The 13247-nt window shown below is 47.9% G+C and overlaps 1 protein-coding gene across 3 annotated transcripts in view; it reads right to left on the reverse strand.

Annotated features, from left to right (window-relative positions):
* Nucleotides 1-13247, reverse strand: part of SUPT6H (SPT6 homolog, histone chaperone and transcription elongation factor) — a 32567-nt gene that overhangs the window by 5400 nt on the left and 13920 nt on the right. For all 3 annotated transcript variants that reach the window (XM_060646785.3, XM_060646782.3, XM_060646784.3), the window contains exons 10-29: nt 12852-12941; nt 12528-12670; nt 11735-11883; nt 11486-11584; nt 10838-10967; nt 10602-10752; nt 10271-10425; nt 9882-10077; nt 9392-9531; nt 9157-9274; nt 7944-8020; nt 7531-7666; nt 7092-7229; nt 6847-7014; nt 5345-5472; nt 4003-4210; nt 3265-3412; nt 2686-2828; nt 1779-1919; nt 538-733 (exon numbers count right to left, since the gene is read on the reverse strand). In XM_060646785.3, coding sequence (XP_060502768.1) covers nt 538-733; nt 1779-1919; nt 2686-2828; nt 3265-3412; nt 4003-4210; nt 5345-5472; nt 6847-7014; nt 7092-7229; nt 7531-7666; nt 7944-8020; nt 9157-9274; nt 9392-9531; nt 9882-10077; nt 10271-10425; nt 10602-10752; nt 10838-10967; nt 11486-11584; nt 11735-11883; nt 12528-12670; nt 12852-12941 — 2854 coding nt within the window. The remainder of the gene's footprint in view (nt 1-537; nt 734-1778; nt 1920-2685; nt 2829-3264; nt 3413-4002; nt 4211-5344; nt 5473-6846; nt 7015-7091; nt 7230-7530; nt 7667-7943; nt 8021-9156; nt 9275-9391; nt 9532-9881; nt 10078-10270; nt 10426-10601; nt 10753-10837; nt 10968-11485; nt 11585-11734; nt 11884-12527; nt 12671-12851; nt 12942-13247) is intronic.

Raw genomic sequence — 13247 nt, forward strand, 5'->3', positions numbered from 1 at the left:
CTGACCTGCTATCAAATTCTGAGACTCTTTTGCCCTCTCTGGACCTGAATTCTCTAATGTGAAGGTTTTGTGTGTGAACCTGGGTTCCTCAAGTGCTGAGAGAACGAAGCTTTAAAAGTCACAGTGTAGGGGTGCCTGGGTGGCTCAGTCTGTTAAGTGTCCGACTTCGGCTCAGGTCATGATGACGCAGTTCCTGAGTTCAAGCCCCACGTCGGGCTCTGTGCTGACAGCTTGGAGCCTGGAGCCTGTTTGGATTCTGTGTCTCCCTCTTTCTCTCTAACCCTCCCCCGTTCATGCTCTGTCTCTGTCTCAAAAATAAATAAACGTTAAAAAAAAAAAAAAGTCACAGTGTACTAGCAAAGAACACGTGACCCAAGAAGACCCTGGCTTTCAACCCTGCCAGTGACTCCATCCATGATGTCTCTGAGGTGCACCTCAAAGCCGAGCGCTCACTCCCACTGGGGTATAGCCATCAGCACATGAATCCTGCAGGGGGGCTGCCAAGACTTGGGCTGCACAGGTGGTGGCCACACTCACTGGTCCGCTGCTGCTTCCGTTTCATGTCCTCCTCCTGCTTGTGGTCTGCTGCTTCAGCGTCAAAGTCATAGTACGTGTCCTTGGGCAGTTTCCACTCGTTGTTCCTGTCCATGAGGTCTGAGGTTCGGCAGGTAAGGTCTGCGCTGAACTTCTCAATGTCAATCTTCATGATGCGGCAGTGAACGGTCATTCCCACCTAGATCCACAGAACATTTGAGCTGGAAGGGACAAAGATGATCTAGCCCGATGCCCCATTTTACACGTGAGAAAACCGAAGTCCAGGCAGAAAGATGGAGTGACTCGCCCAAAGCCAGCGAGCTAGCAAGTGGCAGGTTAGGAGTTCACAGGTGAGTCTGGTCTGCAGACCACCAGCCATGCCCCACACAGATGCCTCTCACTCTAGACAGGAAAAACAACCGGAGCTTACTGGGATCTACCCCGCCACTGGCGCTGTTCCCTTTCCCCATAAAGTTACCTAATTATTGTTCCTGGGGTAAAAGCAAAGTCTGGCTGCCCTTTTTGGAGGAGAGGCAAAACAACAGCTTTCTGTTCTTTCCCCCTGACTTGAGCCCTTCCGTCTAAACACTGGCAAAAGCCAGTCACTGCACGGTTCTTCTTTTGAAAATCTCCCTGGCTTCCTTGATTGGGAATGTTTTCCCCAATCTTCCTAAGTCCACGGTTCTCAGGGGTTCGTGACACTTAGAACTAGAGAGTTTGGCAGACACGGTATATCAGCCATGTCACCAACTAACTGGGTAATCCTGGAAAAGGCACTCAAATTTCTCTGAAAAAGGTTTCCTTCCCCATCAAGTTGAGAGATCAGAGACAACACGTGTAAACGTCAAGTGCTGGTATCTACTGGGTACATAATAGATGGCAGCTGGCAGGAGAATACTAGAACAGAAAGGAAGCTCAGCCTTTCTGTTTCACAGCATGTAATGCTGGGCCCTGCTTCCTGCCTACAGACTAAATCACAGCCTCCCACATGGGAAGAGAGAGCCCTCTCCCAAAGGGCTGGCAACCCAATGAAATAATCACAAAGAGAACAAAAGCTGCTACTCATTCACATGCCTCTCACCCTGGCTTCTTTCAGCTAGTTATAAATCCTCCTGACTCTCTCCCCACCAGCAGCCACTGGGAACCAAGCCTCACTTCTAGGGAGGCGCAGCCCAAAGTTCCGGAGAGCCCCATTTGGGCAGCTGAAAGTTGCACTAGATGTCTTAGTTTAGTCTTCCATCTACCTTCACTCGCTCCTCGGGCCGCTTTACCACTTTGTCACTGAGGAACTTGGTGGGGATGAAGCCGGTGACACCATTGTCTAGCCGTGTTTTGACACCAATGGCCTGGCCTGGGCATGAACCGCTGTCAAAGTGGTTCCAGACCTAAAAAGTGCATCAGGAGAGGAGCTTGGTCATTAAGGTTCTGGAGATCTACGTTCAGAAAAGAGCTGCTGGGGTGCTGCAATTTATCTTGCCATAACACCTGGCAACATGGTCTGAAATGCAATGAATAAGCCACCCACCAACACAGATTTTGAATCCCTAATATTAATTATTAATTAAATTATTAATTTATATATTAATATAAAATATATTAACCTATTTGTATGTCCCTCTAGCTGCCACAGAGGCCCATCTCTCCCAATTCTGTTCTGACCTAGTGGACATATGAAATACATATGCCAGTCTCCCCAGAACAATCCACTTCAGGGAACCAGGTGCCCCTTGGCTTTATTATTGGGACAAATCCCACCAGCTTATTTATTGGGTAAAGTCTGGAAACTTTCTCGTGTGGAAAATGGAAAAAAAATCAAGAGAGCCTATAGATTCCTTCCAACTAGCATGTACAGGAACACCGTACCTGCCCTGTAGTAAGAAACACACGCCCTCAGGTCTATAATCTGGTTGAGTCAGATCCCCAGAAAATAGGAAACATGGGTTAAAGGCTGAGCCATAATAGAAGGAAGCACACTGATTGTTTCTGACCAGCATATAGAAGGACTTCATGTTAGACCTGTATGTGTTCTAGCCCTCGTCCCTGTTTATTTGTTTGGGAAAAGCGTGATCTAAAATAGCTGTATTCTAGACTCCGTTCTAGAGACATTCAATGGAGGAAACTCAGTGACCACAGTAACAGTGCAGCACATACCTCGCTTAGTTCAGGGAAATTGTCTTGCTGACAGAAGGGGCACTGCCACAGCCCTGTCTCATCGTTGCGGATCGCCTGGTCATAGCTCTCACCCTGTGGACGCCTGTGGGCAATGCCAGTGACGTTGCAGATGATGAGCTTTCCTGCAGGAAAGGGAGAGGACAGGGAAGGAAAGAAGAGAATGGGGACCAGGCTAAGAGAACTGGAGAGGTGTTCTTCCCACTGGCCTTTTAGTGTCAGAACATCTGGCTTATGGCATCTCTACTGATTTCCCTCACATCCTTAAGGAGATCTTCCCCTGATTTGATGACGGGGGAACATGATGCCTATAGAAGTGACTCCTTGAAGATCCTGAAGCAGCAGGTTAAGAAGCATAATTGGTCCCTGAACTCAGTTTTGACTTCTAGTTCAGGGCTGCATATATTAATAATAATCTTAAAAGCTCCCCCGGTCTTTTTTACCTACAGTATAAACCTGCCTCACTCTGCTGGAATCATCGCTTGGTTTGAACATAGACAGTAAATGCACCCTTCCACCCCACAAATTCTCCTCCAGCTGAAAACCAGACCCAGCGTTTACCAATGTAGAAGGTCTCTGGTGTTTCTTTGGTTAACATATTGAAGATTTCCTCTGTGTTGGGAGAGCGGTAGGCTGTCCGCAGGTCCTTATACCGACAGCTCAGCTCCGCCCGGATGTCATACAGGGTGATGTGTTTGTCACCATAGCCCTGGGGAAGAAGCCCAACAGGAAGAGCCTTGCAACCCTCCCCAACTAGAGCCATGGGGGGCTTGCAACAAAAGGAGTAGGACAGTTGGCTCCGCTCCTGTCAGGGCTTCTCTTCTTTCCCATCAAGATTTACCATAGAATTTTCTCAAACTTTCTATTTATTTTTTCATTTTTATTTTTTTAGAGAAAGTGAGAGAAGGCCCACAAGCAGGGGAGAAGGGCAGAGGGAGAGAATCTCAAGCAGGCTCCGCGTTCAGCGTGGAGCCTGATGCAGGGCTTAATCCCACGCCCATGGGATCATGATCTGAGCCAAAATCCAGAGTTGGATGCCCAACTGACTGAACCACCCAAGTGCCCCCCCAAACTTTCTCTGTTATAACATGGAATGTTCTCGGATAAAAATGCTTCACAGAAACCCAATGTGGGAAACAGATACATGCAAAGCTACATGCAGCCTGGGCAGAGAGAAGAGACAATCAAGTCTCCCACATTAACACCATTGGAGGTTTTCTGGAGATTTGCTGCCTGAGTCTCCTCCCAATTAAGCCACTGCGGGTGACTTCTGTGCCAAGCCTCTACACTGTCACCCACCTGCCTCTCCAGTTCTTCTGCAAAGGCATCAAGGTCCAGATCCTTGAGTCGCTCTGGGTTTTCCAAGATCTCTTCGAGGGCTCCTGCAGGGTTAGCGTCCTCAGCTGATTCATCATATTCCAGAGCATCCACTGCCATCTTCCTGGCCCACTCATAGGTCTCAGGGTGGACTCGGGAACCATCAAGAACTTCAATGTATGAGTCGGTGCTGAATGAAAGGCAGAAAAGGGACAAGGATATAGAACAAGAAGCTTCTAGTAACAACCCAAATGTCCACCAATGGGGAACTGGTTAAATAAATCAGGGTACCTCCATACAATGGAATACTATACAGCCATTAAAAATAATGAGGTAGATCTATGTGTGCTGACATGGAAAGATGGCCACAATATACTGGTACGTGAAAAATGCACTGCAAAACACTATGAACCGTATGATCCCATTTTTGTAGTAAATGGGTAGTTAGTAAATGCATAGCAAAAATAAAATTTAGGAACGTTGTAGTACACACCAAATTGTTATGGTAGTTATCTCTGGGGGGTGGGATTATGGGGGACTTCCACTTTCTGCACAATATTGCTATACATTGGATTTTATATAATGAACTTAAACAAGTCTTATATAATAAGATAAAACAAGAAGGGGGAAAAGACCTCTGACAATTTGCTGACAGCTATTTTCCCCCATAAAGCCTTCCCAGGCTGGTCTTGCCCGTGCACTCACATGGACCTATGTTATTCGTGGAGTGTTACAGCAAAGCTGGGTGGAAAATGAAGTTTTAGAACTTGAAGCCTATTTCCCCACTGATTTCCATTACTGAATGAGGAGCTATGTGCCCGTGGAAAAGATCCTCCAAAGACTGAGTTGATAACTTCTGGAGAGGAAGAGGTCAATAGTGAAGTCCAAAGTCCAAGTGAATAGAACTTTCTCTCAATAACATCATCTGAAAACATACTGAATCTCTATCCCCCTTCCTTATCTCCTCATACCCCCACACTCCTTTTCCATTGCCCCTGCTAGCCCCACCCTTATCTAGCCACGGCAAATCATAATAACAGAACATGTTTGTGTTTACTGAATGAAATCTTGTATGTTTTCTGTCCTTAATTTATAAAATAAGTTGGTTCTTTTTATGTTTTCCTCATACAAAAAAAGCTTCACATAATTGAACCGATCTTTTCCATAGGTCAGATGCTCTTGACTTAATAAAGGGTTGCTCACCTTTGCTTTAAAATATTTCCTTATTCAAATACCTTGGGCCCTTTGACAGCCCTAATCCCCTGAATCCCCAAAGCAAAGCCCAAGGGAATTCTGCCTGGCCCACCCAGGAAGAGGGCATCACCTGTCCCCCAGGGAGGCCGTGTCGATCTTGAGGAAGCCAGCACAATTCATGAAGACTTTGGGACCCATGTGGCACATGGTGACCAGCTGGGTCCGACTCTCCAGCCTGGTGTTGTTCTGCTTCAGGATCTAGGAGAGAGGTGTGGGCTTTCAGGTTTCTGGGAAACCCTTTGTCTCCATGCCTCAATATCTAACTGAGCACTATACCGTACTGTCTGCTACTTAAAAAAAAAAATTATTTTAGTGAACTACATTACACCTAATATAGAACTAGTATGTAAGTTAAAAGTTAATGATAAAACATACACCCAAGTACCTTTCACTCTTCTTAAGAAAAAGGACATTACCAGTACTTCCGAAGTTCCTTAAATCCTCCATTAACTTGACGGAAATCCTTTTTCTACCCACTGGAATAAACCACTATCCTGAGCTTTGCGTCTGGCATGCTTGCTTTCACCCATATTATTTTTTTGAAGCTTTTTTAAAAATTCATTTTGAGAGAGAGACAGAGAGAGAGGGAGAGAGGGAGAGGGAGAGGGAGGGAGAGGGAGGGAGAGAGAGAGAGAGAGAGAGAGAGCGAGCGCGCGCACATGTGCACACATGCATGGGAACAGGGGAGGGGCAAAGAGACAGGGAGAGAAAATCCCAAGCAGGCTCCTTGCTGTCAGTGCAGAGCCCCACGCAGGGCTTAATCCCACAAACTGAGATCATGACCCGAGCCGAAATCAAGAGACGCTCAACCAACTGAGCCACCCATGTACCCCTCCTTCCATCCATTTAAAAAAAAAAAAAATTTTTTTTTTTAACGTTTTATTTTATTTTTGAGACAGAGAAAGACAGAGCATGGATGGGGGAGGGTTAGAGAGAGAGGGAGACACAGAATCCGAAGCAGGCTCCAGGCTCTGAGCTGTCAGCACAGAGCCCGACGTGGGGCTCGAACTTACAGACCAAGAGATCATGACCTGAGCCGAAGTCTGAAGCTCAACTGACTGAGCCACCCAGGTGCCCCCCGCTAAAAAATTTTTTTTTGTCTTTAGTTTTGGGGGAGAGAGAGAGAGACAGAGACAGACAGACAGACAGAGTACAAGTGGGAGAGGAACAGAGAGGAGAGAGAGGGAGACACAGAATCCAAAGCAGGCTCCAGGCTCTGAGGTGTCAGCACAGAGCCCCACGCGGGGCTCGAACTCATGGATGAGATCATAACATGAGCCAAAGTCTGACGCTTAACTGACTGAGCCACCCAGGCGTCCCTTCTTCCATGCATTTTAAATCCTAGTTTATGGCTATCTTTTCCATGAGCCACTATAGTATAGTAATGAAGTACAGTAGTACACATAGTAGCTGTGGCCACTTGGGTCTGAAGTCTGACTTGGACTCTTACTAGCTGGATGACTCTTATACCAGTCTCTACTTCTCTGACCTCTGACCTCAAAATTATACTGGCAATTGTAAAGGCTCAGTGAAATAGAACTTTTCTTACTTTCTCATTCAACCCAATCTTACCTTTAGGAGATGGGTCCCTTTTCGAGGTCCCAGACCACAGACGTACTGGATTAAGGCCTGGCTATATGGGTGGGCGATGGCACGGTTGACATCGACCCCAACCTCATTGACTCGGTTGATAAATTCACAGTATAAGGCATTGAGCAGCTCCTCTTTCACCACATGCTCCTGCCGATAAACAGCAGACAAGGATAAGGTTACTGTGCCCTTCTGCCCGCTAAGCCTGCCTGTTGAATCATACTCACTTGCAAGGGATGAAACTTGAGACACAGGATGTCTTCATCAGAGCTGCACACCTGGGCAAATTCAATCAGAGGGTCCTGGATGCGCCGGGCCAGGGAGACGGCCTGTCTCAGCACTGGAGGATAATCCCGGAACTCTGCCTAGAGTCAAACAAGGACCAGCAGGACCATTAAGTCCCCTCCGTTCCGAGAGCAAAAGGAGATTCAAACCGTTCTGGCTTTAAGTCACTTTCTTGTCTCCTCTGGGACCCCTTTTTCCTGGGACCAATTTAATTTGCAGGGCTCCCACTCCGAAGCATGACTGGCAAAATGAAGCAACTGCACACGGGTAACTGAACAAGTGCAGTCCTGTGCCCTCGATAACCTTCGTTTTCCTAGTAAATCTCCTAGGGATTGACAGCTCTTGCTTGTGCAGGTCTTAAGAATGGGGTTCCAGCATTACCTCCGATTTCTTGCTATTCATGTAGAGAATGGCCAACTCATTGTCAACCAGCTCCACCCCAATAGAGGACAGTTGTTGGCCCTGGTCCAGCTCATGCACAATGCGCTTCACATCTTCAATTAACATCTGGGCGTCCCTGGAGGGATGAGGGGTGTTGGTCAGGGCTCTTTCTGAAGTTTCTCAGGGATAGACAGACTCATGGCTGAGGTGGAAGTGGGGGTGGGGATGGGGGAGGAAGGGGCTTTGAAGACAAAGAGATACCCACCCCCCTCCCCGCCACCACCCCGGGGATGGGAAATTTACCAAGGGTCTACATGCTTATTGCTCTGTTAGAGGCATATGCCAGGTTCAACAAGAAGGAATGAATGAATTTAAGCCAGGTCTAGTCCCTGGAGTTCCCCTGGAGCCCCTACCTGTTTTCTCCTGCAACTGTCACCACATGAGGCTTTTTATTCAGAAGAAATTTCTTTAGGGTTTCAATGTCTTGAGCCTGGATTGAAATAAAATTGGAACTGAATGGCTTTGAAGACAGGGAGATTTCTAACAGTTCTCTCTCCCTAAGTAGCACAAGACCTTGTAAGACCAGAGAACAATAAACTCCATAATGCATAGACACGGTCTAGTGCACAAAACAAGGAGACTAAGACCTCTGGTTTGAATATTATGTATCTGCTAACGTTTCCTACAATTACTATACTTCTGGCTCATACTTGGTCGTGATGGTCTAAACACATTGGGTCTTCCTTTCTAATTAGTAATCTCTACACCCAATGTGTGGCTTAAACTCACAACCCCAAGATCAAGAGTCACATGCTTCTCTGACTGAGCCAGCCAGGTGTAAACATACTTGGGTTTTTTCTACCATAAACCACTGCTTAGCTATCAGGACTATTCTAATCTCAATTCCTTGTTTTCTTTTTCTATTTTAATTGTTTTTTTTGGGTTTTTTTTTTGTTTTTTTTTTTTGAGAGCATGAGTGGGAGAGATGAGAGAGAGGGAGAGAGAGAAAGAATGGGTCTTAAAATCTTAAGCAAGTTCCATGCTCAGTGGGCAGCCCAACCCCATGACCCTGGGATCATGACCTAAGCTGAAATCAAGAGTCAGACGCTCAACCAACTGAGCCGCCCAGGCGCCCCGATGTTTCTTTTTAAAAAATGGTTGCGAAAAATTACTCTAGAATGCAGGTCTCTCGCAAAATTGAAAGATACCATTAGGTTAAGAAAATCAGAAGCATATACATGAGATGAATTCAAATTCCTCCTTCCTTGGAAGAAACACTGAAAGGCTAAAGCAGGCAAAAGGTTGGCTTAATGCCTCACTGGCTTTCAGCTACTGGAACAGGATGACCCAGATGCTGGGAAGAACAGAGGCTATAATGGCAGCTTCCAGAAGAACACAAGACCTAGGAATTGGCCTCCAGCCAGAAGTAAATTCTGCACCAGAACGTGAGTGCCATCTACTGCTTATGGAAGTTGAGACTTATCCCAGGACTCCAGTATTCAGCAAGCACGTGGAGATCAATCAGGGTCTTGCAAAGGATGTCGTGTAGACCATAAACACATACCCCCACAGAATTGTAAAACGCACTTAAGATGTACACTTGGTTGCCCTATCCTAGCCACTTGCCTTCTTTTCCCGTTCTTCCTCTCTCCATGCAGTTCGCCGTTTGGTAAAATGGGGCAGTCGAAGGAAGTCTGTCACTTCTCCTTCACCGCTGACCAGGGCGCAGAACACAGGGTGATCTCTGCCGACCAGACAAGAGTAGTGCAACAATCAGAAATAAGAAGATGTAAGTAAGAGTAGAATGAAATTAGGAAGACAGGTAAGGGGTGAGGCTGGGCAGGCACAAACAGGCAGTTACCTGGCAGAGGAGAAAGCAATGCCTAGGACGCGGATGCCCTTCCCTTGGTTCTCATCCATAAAGTCATCATCTTCCTCTACCTGTTGATCCGGCCGGTAGGGTGCCACCCTCAACCAGTTGTAGAGTTTCCGACTACAGGCCTGGGGAGGAGACACACCAGACACTATGGCCAACAGGCTCACCGAGTGTGCAAGGGAACAGATGTGGGTACACATGTGCACAGGCTGCGTTGACGTGTGCACGTGTTCCTAGCCCTTTGCAGGCTTACAGTGTGAAGGCATACCTTAATTGTGGAAACAGGAGAGTATACAGAGAACAGCAATATAAACAAAGAGTGTTTGGGCTGGGGGTGGGAAGCCAAGAATCTCCTCAAACGGGGGGGTCTTGAAGTGACCCATGGCTTGTTTGCTAGAAGACTACTTGTAAGGAGTTCTTTCACTCTCAGCTCTAGTTTGGGGAAATCACAGGCCTAAACACCGTGAGTCTTAACCTTTATGACATATTCTTTGGCTTCGGCCAGCAGCTTGTTCTTGAGCTCTTTGGCCATCTGCACATAGAGGAATTGCTGCAAGGCTCGCTCGATGGCCATGGTGCGCTGCCGGTTCCACTCCTGCACCTGGTGGCTGAACTCATCTCGGTAGTAAAACTGTTTGATCTCTTCGAAATAGGTCTGGTCGTTGCCGTAGCTGAGGAGAAACAACACTGCAGGGTCGGGGATGGAGGAAAGATGACACTGAAATGTCCACAAACACTGTGAACCAGGGACAATGGCCTGCTCACCTCTCAAACTGTGGTTCACATTCCTGAGGGACCCCTCCACCCAGCTGACCCTTCATCAAGCCCTCCCAGAAAGAGCTCCCACCCCAGAGCTTTGCTTACCCTTCTACCCCCTTCATATCTATGCTGATGTCAATGGTGAGCAGCCCTTCATCTTCAGCCAAGCAGATCTTGAGGAACTGGTCATCTCTCAGTTCCTTAACAGGCTTGTTCTTTAAGTACTTGAAGGAGTAAGCATAGTGGGCCTCATCCACATCCTGTACACATTAAGAGGAATCGTCAGCTTACCGACAGGCGGGGCTTGACCCTGGGAGAAAAGACTGCCTCTCTGCTTGCCAGCAGATAGCTCAGCTGAGCATGAAAGCGAGAAACTCAGTTCAGTCGAACACAGAGCTGGGCCACGTGTTGGATCAAAGCCCTTCACCCAGCTCACCTTTCTACCTTTCTTGGTGGGGGTTATATTTAGCTTGGCTCTCTCCTGGAAGGTCTGCCTCAGCACCTGTCGGACGAGGGGCTCTCGGGCAATCTGCAGGGCTACCATGTAGCGGGCACCTTCCAGCACAGCTTCAGGCGTAGGGAACTGGCTGTGGGGAAAATGCGGCAGCTGCAGGATGACAGTGTCTTTGCCCGCGGGCCCCTCCTCCTGCCAGCCACGTGCCACAAGCCTACCTGCAAACATAATCCTTGGCCAGCTCCAAAGGCTCTGCAGGGAACTGCTCTGTCTCGTGCCGCTGGTAGCTGTCCCGCAGGTTTTCCCCAAATTGTTCAGGAGTCAGTCCAAACTTTTTGGCCAGGCCATCTAAAGCAAACAGGAGTGTGAAAGGTAAGGCAATTGCTGGGCTGACAAATCTCTTTGGTCTCCCAGTCCAGAGCAGCTATTCTGGGCACTAGACTTTAAGAGGGTCATGAATAAGCAGCACCAGGAAGTTTACAAAGAATAGTAAAAAAAAAAAAAAACACCAAAAAAAACAAAAAAACCTGTCTTTAAACACCTGACAGGCTGTTATAACCCAGAAAAACAGTAATTTTCTGTGACTCCTGGGCTCAGAACTAAGGTGGAAACTACAGTTTAATAAAGAACTTCTCAAGGCTAGGATGAACTCTGTCCCTCTGATTATATGAGCTTCCCATTCCTCTGGGAAATTAGGGAGAGGCTAGACCATTACTGTGGGTGGGCGTGGGTGCTGGGGGGGCCAGTGTTCACAACTGGATTAGTGATTCGCTCAAAAAAGTCCTCTTCCTGCCCACCAGTGACCATCTGGGAACTCCCCTTGCTCAAGGCTGGAACGCCCAGGACACAACACAGCTAGCTTTTACCTAGGCCAGCACTCTGGCAAATGGTGTACATGTCTCGGCGGGAGGCCTGCTTGAGCTCTGGGCCCCTCTGCTCCTCGTCTTCTGCCTCTTCACCCTCACCTGGGAAGAAAACATGAGTCAGTGCTCTAGTTTCCAGTCACTCCCAAGGAGCTGCCACATGCAGGGAAGCCCCAAAGGGCACTCAGCCAAGGGCATCCTTGGGGATGGAGTGGCCATCAAGCCTCCTGGGTTTTCTGTTCCAGCACTCACCTTCCTCATCTCCCTCTTCCCTCACACGCTTCAGCTTCTTGCGGCTGGCTTTGGCAGCATTCTGCATCTTGGGGATATCACGACCATAATATAGCAAGAAATGGTTGTAGACATCTTTCAGCTCATCCATTGACTGGACATCCTTAAGCCTGGAGGAAAAGGGATGTAAGACCTCAACTGTCACTAAGGGTACACCCCAGTTCTGCTACAACAGGTCCAATTCCCAGGAGGGAAGGTCCCAACTAGGATAGGTGTCTGTATTCTTCAATTATTAGAGACACACAACAACCCCAGATGGTGACTTCCTTGAGAGCAAGGTATCTTAAAGAAGGAATATGTCAAACAAATGGTGGTTGGTGGTTGTCAGAAATGGAGATGAAAAGGGAGAGACAGATGAAGTACCACGTCTCTAGCAAAGTTCAGAGTTCTTGAGATGGTCTGTCCCTCCCCCACCAGCTCATGACACTGGCCACTAAAGTCATCTGCACCCTTCCGGCACTCCACCAATTCCAGGCTCACCAAGCTCCTTTCTGGTTATAATTTGGTTTTCCACATACCCTTATGTACAGGGAATTTTCAGATCAGCAAACGTGAGTATCTTATCCTTTTCACCTTTTATACCCATATAGGTAACTAAGATGAATTTGTTTGCCAGAGAGATCACTTTTGGTGTGGTGACAAGTTGGGTTTCTAAGGGATGGGCCCTGTGCTGAGGATTTTGTAGGTTACACTGCTCCCTGGGGGCCTTTGGTCTGAGGGCACCCTGTAATGGAATAAACCTTGCATACTTTACCTCTCCATGTCGGTGGTATCTAGAGCCCGGATGCCATCAGCCAGGGGTTTGTCAGGATCAGCAGAGATCTGCTCGTACTGATAAGCTTGCATCTTCTCAAACAGCCGTGTTAGGTTCTCTTTGCGGATCCTCAGTTGGGTCCACTAGGATAGGACAGGGCACGACTAAGGGCTGGTGTTCAGCTTTGGAGACTCAAGGCTGCTCTGTTTCTTACCAGGCGACCCCGGGAAGGGTAGCCACCTGATATGTACAGGAGGCTTGGACTTTGGTAGTAGTGGTGCCCAAGCCACACCTCAGCCCCTTAGGAGCATGGATCCATCGTACCTTTTCATCCCACTGCCACACCCTCCATAGGTCATTGATGTGCAACTCAGGCTCCACATACTCCTTACGGTAGAAAGCAATAAAAGGCACCTAGGGTGGCAAGGAGACTGCAGTCAACCAGAGTGGAGAGATCTGTAAGGAGCTCCTTTGCTAGAGGGGTAAACAGCTCCAGGAAATTCAACAGTCAGAAGCTTGGACTCCCCCACAGGCTCATCCAGGGCATGTGCTCTCCCCCACGGGGGAAGATAACGCTGCAGACAGGTAGAACAAGTGTTCTCCTGGTTACCAGAGTCTCCTTTGGTTCGCACACTCTTGAGCCAAGGGACCATGCCTGAAGACAGAAGGGGACTCCTCATCTCACAGGGCGCTACCTTTTCCCTCATCCCCTAGCTGAAT

The sequence above is a fragment of the Panthera onca genome, chromosome E1, assembly GCF_046562875.1.
Source record: "Panthera onca isolate mPanOnc1 chromosome E1, mPanOnc1 haplotype 2, whole genome shotgun sequence".
Taxonomy (NCBI): Eukaryota; Metazoa; Chordata; class Mammalia; order Carnivora; family Felidae; genus Panthera; species Panthera onca.